The sequence below is a fragment of the Rhinolophus sinicus genome, chromosome 16 (genome assembly GCF_057876585.1).
Source record: "Rhinolophus sinicus isolate RSI-liver-muscle chromosome 16, RSI-T2T, whole genome shotgun sequence".
In the NCBI taxonomy this organism is placed as follows: Eukaryota; Metazoa; Chordata; class Mammalia; order Chiroptera; family Rhinolophidae; genus Rhinolophus; species Rhinolophus sinicus.
Window position 1 is genome coordinate 34,977,715 of NC_142516.1, and position 12,140 is coordinate 34,989,854.

A 12,140-nucleotide genomic window follows, 5' to 3' on the forward strand; every position below is an offset into this window, starting at 1 on the left:
GGCCGTGTTGCCTTCTCTTAGACTATTTACTAAAGAATTCTTTCACAAAATCATTTCTTTTGCAAATCAAAACCACCTTTTTTACTTTAAAAACTATGTTTAAATTTACAGATGTCTCAGAGGTATTCCATAAATGATACCTTTTATATTTTCAATGAACTATATGTTATCTTTTCATTTCTTCCAGGATTAATATGCTCCAATTGATATAAATTGTTTCTACCTTATGATAATGTGTGTCTAATTTTTCCTAGATTGAAGGATTCTCATTAAGTAAACTAGGCAACTTCAACCTTAAAGAGATTCAGAAAGACGCTGTGGTCTGGGAATACACAGATAATTGCACAGGGGATGCAGACACAGCAAAAGAAGAGGCACCAAAAGAAATACCTGTTAAAAGGGGACAGGTCTGTTCTCTCTGATTTCTAATGTTACCATCTAGTTTTAAATCAGTTTTTAAATGTAGAGTTTATGAGTTAATCATTCCTCCTCTCTTCTTTCCTCAGCTATCTTAACTATTTCATGAATGTTTCATTTCCTATTCTATTCAGTCCTTTGAATAGACAAGTAATGAGATAAGGTAAAATTCAGATTATTGGATCCAGTTATTTATGTAGTTCTTCTGTATGCAGGGTCCTGTGAAAGATACTGAAAATTCAAAGATAAATCCCTATCCTGAAAGAGCTTATATGGTATTGTGAGGTTTAAATATATGAAAAGTTAATTAACCTCAAATTACTAAAATAACAATGAATAAGTGTATGCTTTAATGAACTTGTCCCCATTCATATCATTACTGTGTTTCCCCAAAAATAAGACCTAGCTGGACAGTCAGCTCTAATGCATCTTTTGGAGCAGAAATTTATTTGAGACCCGGTCTTACAGTAAAGAAAGAATTGCCATTTGAATTTCAAACAGAAATCTGAGCAGTGTAATTATACTAGTAATGACTAGGATTATGCCCCAAATTGGTGAATGGGTCCTGACCACACGACCTTCCTTACCCCTTTGGAGTGAAATGACAATAATATCCACAAAATACTTCTGAGAGCAGAGTTTTAATCCCAGCTGTACTTAAATAACTCATGTCACTCTTCTCTAGTCCATGCATAAAATGAGAAGATAGTGGTGAATCATAGATCCACCAGTGTGTTTTCTAGAATCCTTGAGAGTGGTAAAGGGAGGTGGTGCCACTCTCCCACCAGAACAGCACCACTTTTGTCTGTTTTCTGTTTGGGGTTCCAGTGGTGGATAAGAGCACAGGCTATGGAGCCACAATATGGGAATTTCTATCCCAGCTTTCCCACTTCCTAGCTTGTGTGTCCTTGGGCAAGTGACTTAATCTTTCTGTGCCCCAGTTTCCTCACCTATTAATGGGGATGATATTGTACCTCTCATAGGGTCATTGATTTATAGAATGCTTAACTCAGTGCCGAAAAAGAAAGTGTTCTCTAGTTTAAAAAAGAACAATAACCAAAAAACAGTTTAAGTTCCACTTGTGTATAGGTCAAAGGTCCCTTGAGTTCCATGTTATAATATTATCAAGTCATTTCAGTGAGATGCTTAGCATTCCCTAGTAATGTTGAATATGGCTTATGGTAAAGAGGTAAAATTTAGTGAGGCTTTCAATTTCTTGGGGTTTCTTTGTGTCCTCAACTACAGTGTTTGGGACCTAGATAACTTACATTTTCGATCAGTTCTGCCTTGTAAATCCACCCAAAGACTTTGTCTTATTTGACAGACGCTTTGTGTTTGAGATTTAGTAGTTAATACAACACCATACCACTTGTTTTGAAGCTCGATATAATAAAGTGCAATTGGAAACAAATTTGTGTATTTTAGAAGGAAAAGCTATTTCTGTAAGTCCAATTAAATACTTTATCTTTACATTTTTATGCTACTTGGAGAGATTCATCATGCTGCCACTTCTGAAATTCAGTGAGATCTAGACACTGTTGAAATTGCATGGTGTGGTGACAGAGCACTGTACTGGGATGGGAGACATTGTTCTCATGCTGCCACTGACAAGCAGTAGGACTTTTGACAAGTCATGTCAACTCTTTGGGCTTCAGTTCCTTCTCTTGTGACCTCCCAGAGTTGAACTAGAGCACCTTACAGTTGTGACATGTTTCAAAGATAAATGGATTTCTTGTACTTAAAAGGCTATATATACCAAGTGAAAAAATAATACAGAGAGCAACCAAGTCTACTAGATGCTTTCCCTTGTGTCTGATTTAATCCTCGTAACTATCCTGTGTTATAGGTGGTATCATCCCTACTCTGCAGATAATGATAGCGACCATTTTTTGAACATGTGTGCCAGGCACTGTGCTAAGCTCTTTACAGACACTCTCTCACTCAGTCCTCCCAACAACCCTATGAGGTGGGTACTATGATCCCCATTGTTCAGATGAGGAAACTGAGGCTTAGACAGCTTTTATACCTTGACCAGGATCATACGCAGCTAGTACATAACAGAGTTGGATTTCAGACCTAAGCATGTCCCATTCCAAAACCAGTACTCTTAGCCACTGTGCTGTACTGCCAACTGAGAATGAAGCTAAGTCACAGAGCAGTTGAGAATCTATCAAGTGGCAGAATTAGTATTGGACCCTTTTTTGTTTTTCTTTCTAACTCGTATGCACTTTCCAATATAGTACGTCACAGTATGTTCCGACTTGTCAAGAGTCTGTGAATGTACAACTAGTATTAATTTCTAATAATCAAGAGTTATTGGACTTTAAAATCAATTTTAAATCACTGGCCAATTCAGTGAGCGAATGCACCTTCTCGAGAAGTGAGAGGAGTCTTTTTCCTTTTGCTCTATATCTTTAGCTGCCACTCATCTGTTGTGTGTGTGTGTGTATAACTGTGTAAAGGCGCCCTCCGGCGGCAGAAACAGGGAGAGCTCAGTGCTGAGAATAGTGAAAATCAATGCACAGTTCTCTCTCCACCTGTCATTAAGACTTCAAAATTAGCAGTGCTGCCTGATTACATACAACTGCCTGTCTATTCCTGTAATAATGACTAGATTTAAAAATACTCTAATCCCAGAAGTGCAGTGAAAGAATGCTATTTTCCCACCTGCGAAACAACCTAGAATGTGATTTATCTAAATGGATTGTCAAATTCATGTCTTTGCTAAGGTTTTTCAGATTTTTAACAATTTGGTGCTTGAATCATCTCTAATTTTTCAGATTGTGTGACATCTGAAATAACCTGTGTGTTTTCTCTTTGCTATTAATAGGTATCATTAATATTTGATTTAAAACACCAGCCTTCAGTACCAGTTGGGCAGCTCTGGGTGGAATTGCTTCGATTCTATGCTTTAGAATTTAATTTGGCTGATTTAGTGATAAGTATCCGAGTCAAAGAATTGGTATCTCGTGAATCAAAGGATTGGCCCAAAAAGCGCATTGCCATTGAAGGTATCTGAAAATGTTTATTTTTAATTCCTTTTTTTTTTTTTTTTTTTAAGGTTCCAGTCTAACAGCATGCTTTTTATTTCAGTCTCTTTTCAGCTCCTACATGTAAGGTAGGCCTGACCCCAAAAGTGAAATAAATAGTTAGAATCTTGCATGTGTTACAGTGGATCATTCCAAGGGACCAGACTGTTCATTTCGGGGTTTTTAAGTGCAGCAATAAAACATCGTAATTACTTGAGCAACTGAAATAGTGGCTGACTGAGTCCTTGCTTTCTTTGTAAATTGCTTAACAACTTAGACCTTTAAAAAGTTTTGTCCCAGTAATGTGTGAATCCCCCTTTCCTCTTTTACTATTCTCATTTCTGAACTTTTAGTTTAGTCCTTTCATGAATTATTGTTAATGTTGTTGAATTTTGCAAAGGTTGAGGAAAATAGTTTTTCTCATGAAAATAACATTCTCTGTTGGATTCCTCACCATAGAAAGGATAGTTATTTTTGGAATATCTGCAATAATATTTAGAACTTATTCATAAAAACACTTTTTCTAGTAAAGGATCATTTAACTGAAACCATTGTATAAAAGACAAATAGACATCAAAGCTCTTCTCAGCTTTTCAAAGTCAGAAGGTTGAATGAAACTCCTGTAGAAATCTTAACTCTCCTCCTTCAAATGATTTAAAGAACCTCCTCAATGGAATTCTCTGATTTTTGCTTGATTTTTTTTTTTCAAGCTTTATATTGCATAAGAGGGTTTTTTGCATTTTGCATAAATTCTGTGTGCAGTCATGGGGATCTCACATTTTTAAACCCTCCCCTGCAGTTTCTCTGGCTCAGCTCTTCTGGCCAATTGCCTAACCTGCTGGAGTTCTAGGGGAGGAGAAAAGATTGAGAGAAGTGGTGTCTCTTCCTGGTGCCTCCCTCTCGCCCCTGAATTCAGTCCAGCCAGTTCAGTGATGGGGCTTCCCAGGGCAGAAGAGTGGAGGTAAGCTCTACAAACCACAGGACCTGGCTGAGTGGGGAGGCAGAGCACTCAGCAGAGCCTGGTGGGAAGCCCTCACTTCCCCAGGGCACAAGAGCTGCACTGATGATATCTTTTTTTACCTCCACAGTCACAGGACAAAATAGGGAAGGGGTACTGGTTCTGAACGGAATGGGTTCTCTATAGAGCAGACATTTAAGAAAACATTTCTTTTTGTTCTTAAACTGTATCTTCTTACTCCCCATCCTCAATTTTTTAAAAGCATGTGAGATACATGCTAAATTTTACTATTTATCCGTTGTCTATTTTTTTAATCAATACGCTTATTAATTTTTAAAACATGAAATACAAATGTATGCAGTAGTGGACTTTTTTTTTTCGTTACAGATCCCTACTCTGTTAAAAGAAATGTGGCAAGGACCCTAAATAATCAACCTGTGTTTGAATATATACTTCATTGTTTAAGGACAACGTATAAATATTTTGCTCTTCCACACAGAATTACAAAATCCAGCCTTCCAAAGCCTCTGAATACTGTTGCATGTATTTCGGAACATTCTAAAGAAGTAGCAAAGCATGATTCAGATGTACAAGCAAAAAATGATAAATTCGAAAACTCAGTTTTGGCCCAAGGTCCCAGTGCTGCCAGTTCAGCTGCAAACCTCTGCAAGGTACAGGCACTTACTTGTAAAGAGACTGCCAAAAGCTTTGGAAGCCCACCAGGAAACACACACATCACTGTACACGTGGAAAATTCAGACTGTATCAAGGCAGAGGTCAGTTGTGATGACCATGAGGATGGGAAAGTACACCATCAAGAAACAGGAAGTAAAACTGAGAAAGAAAAAATTGGAAGGGAGGGCCAGCATCCTGTGACTGCTGAGAATCTAGGTTTAAGCAGTAGCAAACATGGAGAGCCCGTCATCTGTGGCAAGACACAAAATGTTAAGACAGACAGCAGTTCGGATTTAGAAGACTTCCAAAATCCTACCAGTGAAGAGTGCGATGGACTTGCTGCTTTGGATAACAAGGCTGATGTGGATGAAGGAAGCATAGAAGGCGCTGATGAGCCAGAAGATGCTCTAAGCCACTTTGCCCCTTCAAGCCAGGGACAGACATCGGGAGCCATTCACTCTGATGAAGAGGAGGAGGAGGACGAAGAACCCAGGCTGTCCATTCCCCAAAGGGAAGATGAGGACGACATTGCTCATGACAATGAGTTAGACAACGCCTGCACTGGATCAGGGGATGAGGATGCCCTGTCTGAAGAGGATGAGGAAGTAGACGGGTCTCCTAAGTATGAAGATTTGAAAGAATCTGGAAAAGATATAAATGGAGCACTACGAATGGAACTTAATAAAATCAGTCTTAAGGAAGAAAATGTACACGAGGAAAATTCAACCGTGGGTCTGTCTGATTTCTTCTATGAATTTAGTAAATTCACCTTCACCAAAGGCAAGGTGGGTAATCAGTGCCACTCTTAGACATAGAACTGGGAGACTTGAAACAGTTGTAATGCATGTGATTTCAATTTTGTATACTAGAACAGGGCTCTCTCCGGTTTATTCCAGTACAACCAACCACCTAGTGCACCTCCCTCCTTAGACTCATGGGAATTTGCATAGGAGACGCAGAATACTGCTGGTAATGAAAATAACTGCATTCTCCTCTTTGAGTGTACCATCAGGATGTCCCTGTAGCAGATAGTTTTGGAGTGGCTGCACATTATGTTTTCATTCCTTTGGAAAGTGAAGAGGAGAGTACTTTCAAAAAACGATTCAAGATCCCTTTCTAGCAAATAAAGTTTTATCTTAAATCTTGTTTTGCTTTGCCATCTTCCTGCAGTCTCCAACAGTAGTGTGCAGTTTATGCAAACGAGAGGGTCATCTAAAGAAGGACTGTCCTGAAGACTTCAAAAGAATCCAACTGGAACCCTTGCCACCATTAACACCCAAATTTTTACATATCCTCGATCAAGTCTGCATCCAGTGTTACAGTAAGTTATTAACATTTCTTTTGATTTGTGAAAATAATACATTGATATTTTCTCAAGAGTCACCGGAATCACTAACCTGTTAGCCCCATTATAGGGACTAAGTCTATTCCATTCTCCATTGTATCTACAATGTTCTATGTATCCTGTTCCATTTGGGACACTGAGTAATTGTTCAAGAAAGACAAGGAGGGAGGATCTTTTAAATCTTAAGATTAGAGTACTATCATTTCCCAAAAGGTGGTGCTTGAAATGTATTTCTAAGTGCAGTTAGTAGTAGTTTGGAACAAGAAGTGTTCCACAGATCAAGTAGGGAATAACTCTACCTACTGCCCTCCCCACCTCCAATCCCCCTAACTCTTAGAGATTCACAGGGTACATTAGCATAATAAAGACTTCAGAGAAATGTTACAGTAAAGATTTATTTAACTATAATCCAACATTTCCAAAATTTGAGCATAGAATACTTCTAATTAATGCTAATTAGTAGTATACACAGTAGCCCTTTAAGAAATACCAGTTTGGGGAAGCATTGGTATGCAGAGGTTTAAAGTTCTACAAAGAAAAAACATTTAAAGGAGAGGCATGCAACTGCTTAGAGTGGAAGAACTTGAGGCATTACATTGTACATCTTGGGGTATATGTATGTTAGAAAACACTTTTAACCAGTGGTTTATTTTTGAAACCTTTTTGGAGGTTATAAGCTATGAAAGGAAACTTTAGGTTCTCCTTAGGAAAAAAATGTATACGCACACGCTCTCAAACTTTTGTATTCAAACTCTGGGAGAGTTCCCTAAAGGCTGCCCTTATAGACCCCTGGGAATCTGTGAAACCAAGTACCCGGAACCTTGTTCAGATTAGTTTCCATTTCAGAAGCAGTTCTTAGTGATGCAATCTTTTTTTTTTTTTTTTTTTAAGGCATGCTCTTTATTTAACATTGCTTATGCTGTCTACTGAGAAGACACAAAATTTAGGAGTTTTATTTTCTTGAGCCATTTAGGTTTTATTTTATAAAAATATAGTTTTTCAGAGAATCTGAACAATCTATGTTTCTCAATGTTTCTGTTTATTTTAAACAGAGGATTTTTCTCCAACTATTTTAGAAGAACAGGCACGTGAACATATTCGGCAAAACCTAGAAAGTTTCATAAAACAGGAGTTTCCAGGTAAATAACTTTTTACCTTTAAGAAAAGAAGGCTAGCGTGACTGTCCTTCAGAATGCATACATGTGTTACAAGCACATTGATTTTGAGAACAAGAATGTGACCTTGCAGTGATGGGGACGGCCTTCAGTTGTCTTATGACAGACCTAGGGTGGTCTTTGGGCTGCCCAATCCTAGTGTGCCAACAGAGAAGACTGTTGTAGGATTTCTCTTAGCAGATGCCACAAATTTCATTCAGTATTCTTTCTGTTTAGAGTCAGAAGTTCACACCTCTAAAAAGTGAATTTATTTAGAAAATAGAAAGCTTGCAGTATTAAGTATGTTGAGGTGATCCACATTTTTCTCGAAAATGTTCTTACGTTTCAGAATAAAGTGGCACTTAGTCTGCAATGCCCTCTATGTGTTTATTTAAAGTAAATTTTGACAGAAAATATAACAAATGACTGGTTAATGAGAGAACATAATCATTAAGATTAATATACTCATAGGATAGTCGACTGGGTGTCTTTGATTCATGAAGAGGGCTGTTTTGATCTGAAAATTAAATGTACTAAAGGTAATTAGTGATTACTTTTATCCCTAACAGGAACAAAATTGAGCTTGTTTGGCTCCTCCAAAAACGGGTTTGGGTTCAAACAGAGTGACCTTGACGTCTGCATGACAATTAATGGACTTGAAACTGCTGAGGTACCGTGACCACATAAACTTCCATTTGCTATGGCACTGTGATTTGACAGTTTTGACTGACAGTACAGCTTCGTATTTTCCAAATTTATCAGGGCATATCGTATAGAGTATGCCATTTGGCACGATCTATCTGGCCAAATACAGTAACAAGTTTAAAGATGAATGTGAGGAATAGAAAGGTTTGTGCTTTCAACCTGTAGTACAAAGTGGATTTGAAAGTGACATTTGGGAATTCTAAAAAAGCAACACCAGCTTCTCCAGTGTCCCATTGGCATGGCCACAGGCTGACTTAGATGCATACACCCACATAAGGTTGTCTGAAAAGTTTGTTAGCAGGCAGGCAATATCATACAATGATAAGAGTGTAAAACTTGCGTCCAGAGACCTAGATTCGAGACAGACTTAGTTTTATCAGTCCCTTCACATGTGGTCTTTGGTTGATAAAATGGAAATAATAATTCTGGTCCTCTTGCCTCAGGAGATAGTTATGCGTATCAGCTTGGATGTGTATGTGAAGAGTCAGCAAACAATGGCCACAGGCCAATTCAATCCACTGCCTGTTTTGTAAATACAGTTTTATTTGAACACAGCTACAACCCTTCCTTTACTGCCGCTTTGCTTTTACTCTGTAACTGTAGAATTCAGTAGTTGCAACAGGCCATATGGCCCTCAAAGTAGAAAATGTTTGCCAGCCCTGAAGAATTATGAAGGCATTTATAAAATACAAAATACTGTGGAAAGGTGGAAAGTCTGAGACGTACCGAATCCTTACTCTATTTAAACTTAACAACAGTCCAAATGCTGTATATCCAGATGAGTGATTCTGCTGTTGCTCAGCATATTTTTATGCCTTCTCTTAGTTTCAAGTCTTTTGAAGATGTATGTGATTTGGGGAAATAATCAAAAGTTATCTAGCCTGACTTTGGTGAATAAATTGGATAAGCAAGGTGGGGTCCGATATGTAGAATGACCTGACCTTATTGTACATCATCAAGATTGAATTTTTGTGAGACTTATAAGCTAGTTTTGAGGGCATTTCAAAAATACTCTGGGATGTAAATAACCATCAAAAAGGCTTATGTTGAAAAAGATAAGCCCAAGTGTTTTTAAGTAAGATCTATTTGAAACATTATTCATAGTTGCTGCATGACTTTCGTTTTGTACGTTATATTTTTAGCTAGTACTATGGAGAAATAATCTGAGCCTAATCTCTCTCCACAGCAGTTCATGCGCTCTTAATTAAACTATAATGAATGTCTACCCAGAATGAATTAGACAGGGCACAGAAGTGCCCTCTTACGTGTTTCCCTGAAAATAAGACCTAACTGGAAAATAAGCCCTAGCGTGATTTTTTCTGGATGACATCCCCTGAACATAAGCCCTAATGCATCTTTTGGAGCAAAACTTAATATAAGACCCTGTCTTATTTCAGGGAAACACAGTATTTATTCTGGCACATAGGGTACTTCTTAGTGACATAATTACCTAGAGGAAAAATATTAAGATCCTTACTGGTTCAGAGACTTTTCTGGGGGCTCTGATTTCAGCCTTTGTTGAGCCTCCAAAAGCAATTAATAAATAGGGTGTATGGGGGTGGGGGGTTGTATCCTTAAGATATTTCCTATGAAAACCAATTAATGCTTGCCTAAAAGGGAAAAATGTGTATAAAATGAGTTGAAATTAATTGCATTATTTCTGAAGATAATGGAAACTATAACCAGGTTAGGAACCTGTTTTCCATTTTTGATTCAGTAGTTTGTGCCATTTCTGTTGCAGGGGTTGGACTGTGTAAGAACTATTGAAGAATTGGCAAGAGTCCTCAAAAAACATTCAGGTAACTCTAAACATTGTATAAAAATATTTTTGTCTTTTTATTAGTGTTTTCCATACTTAGAATTTAATGTCAATGAAAGTATAATGGCTTATTTTTAATAGCATATTTGCGTTATTGGTGTCTTTTTAAATACTTAAAAAAGTTCTGAGCAAAGAGTGGGAAGTTGTTGCGTAGGGGAGGTTCATGGAAGAGATGGGCTTGTTCTGATCTCAGATGATGATCGACATTTTTGGAAAAGACTAGGAAGAGACTTCATTCCTAAGAGAGCATGGATGTGAACGTGAGAATTATGGTGTATGTTTTGGAGGACAGTGAGTAGATTGGTACATTTACCGAGGAGTTTCAAGTGGAAATTATTAGGAGATAAGGTAAAGTCTGTAGATTTTAGAAGCCACTGAGGTTTCTTCAGTAGAGAAGGAACCCAATAAAAGCAAAACTTAAGCTTTTTAGGCAGCTAATATAGTCTTTTAGGGAAGGTATTATATAATCTTAATAACGGCAGAAGAACCTTAATCAGGTGCCAGTGGTCTAAAAAGGAGAAGGATGTGAGAGATTCCAAAGGGAAATTTCCTAGATTTGGTATCTACAAGTAGGAAATAAGGGTTCAGACTGAAGTCTGGGTGCTTAAGAAATGGGAATGTTTACAGAGAACACCAGGATAGAGAGAGATGTTTAGTTTGCCATGAAGGTACAATCTTCAAGATAATTTTACTTAAGGGGCCGGCCCGGTGGCTCAGGCAGTTAGAGCTCCATGTTCCTAACTCCGAAGGCTGCGGGTTCGATTCCCACATGGGCCAGTGGGCTCTCAACCACAAAGTTGCCGGTTCAACTCCTCGAGTCCCGCAAGGGATGGTGGACAGCTCCCCCTGCAACTAAAATTGAACACGACACCTTGAGCTGAGCTGCCACCGGGAACACGGCACCTTGAGCTGAGCTGCTGCTGAGCTCCCCATGGCTCAGTTGGTTGGAATGCGTCCCCTCAACCACAAGGTTGCCGGTTCGCAAGGGATGGTGGACTGTGTTTCCTGCAACTAGAAAAAAAACAGCAACGACCTGGAGCTGTGCTGCACCCTCCACAACTAAGATTGAAAGGACAACAACTTGACTTGGAAAAAAGTCCTGGAAGTACACACTGTTCCCCAGTAAAGTCCTGTTCCCCTTCCCCAATAAAATCTTTAAAAAAATAATTTAAAAATAAAAAAAAAAAAGATAATTTTACTTAACAGTAAGAACTAGAAAGAAGTAGTTGTCAATGAGGATTGAAGATTAAAATAAAAGTTTTGCATGAAAGCCTTGTAAAAAGAGAGAGCTATAGGCTAAGAATAAAACAGAATTCCCGGGGATCATTTGAGAGAAGTTGAAACTAAGGTTTGATTTCTGTGTGTAGAAATTAAGAAAGGACACTAACAAAGGAGCCATAGGAATGCCGAAGTAAGAAACACTGATGATGGATGTGCTGTAAATAAATCCTGGAGGATGGGCTCATAAGTGTCATAGTGGTTAACAGAGTCAGGATCTAGAATGGGAGCAAAGAAGTTGGTGGGGGTTCTGGGATCAGACTGTCTGGTTTTAAATCTTGGCTCCTCCACTTGCTGGCTGTGCGATCCCAGAAAGTCACTCAACTTCATTATAAGCACTCAGTTCCTCATCTGTAAAGTGGCAATAACGGTAAGAGCATTTAAGATTAAAAAAGGTAGTACATTAAAGTACAGGGCCTAGCATACACTAAGTATTCAGTAAACATGAGCTTCCTTGCCCTTCCTCCCCATCAGTTGTAAGTTAGACTTCCTTTGTTGCCCACACAGACCTGTTTTGCTGAAATTTCTTCTGTCATCTACATACGTTTTCCCCCCAAGTTCCAGACCACTATGTATGTGCCCTCTTGATATCACCATTAAACTCTGAGAAGAAACTCAAACTCCAGCATCTCAGAATGAACTCATCCTCATCTTTACTACCTCCATTCTGAGTCCTCTTTCTTGGTTGTTGATATCAGCACCCCTGGAATCACCACAATGAATGAAGTGATAATTAGCCTGTCCTAGACTTGGTTCAGTA

At 38.4% G+C, this 12,140-nt stretch overlaps 1 protein-coding gene across 4 annotated transcripts in view; it reads left to right on the forward strand.

Moving 5' to 3' along the window:
- TUT7 (terminal uridylyl transferase 7) overlaps positions 1-12,140 on the forward strand; it is a 54,142-nt gene that overhangs the window by 18,750 nt on the left and 23,252 nt on the right. For all 4 annotated transcript variants that reach the window (XM_019750118.3, XM_019750121.3, XM_019750120.3 and 1 more), the window contains exons 11-17: positions 255-407; positions 3,248-3,428; positions 4,792-5,864; positions 6,250-6,400; positions 7,477-7,563; positions 8,148-8,248; positions 10,025-10,082. In XM_019750118.3, coding sequence (XP_019605677.3) covers positions 255-407; positions 3,248-3,428; positions 4,792-5,864; positions 6,250-6,400; positions 7,477-7,563; positions 8,148-8,248; positions 10,025-10,082 — 1,804 coding nt within the window. The remainder of the gene's footprint in view (positions 1-254; positions 408-3,247; positions 3,429-4,791; positions 5,865-6,249; positions 6,401-7,476; positions 7,564-8,147; positions 8,249-10,024; positions 10,083-12,140) is intronic.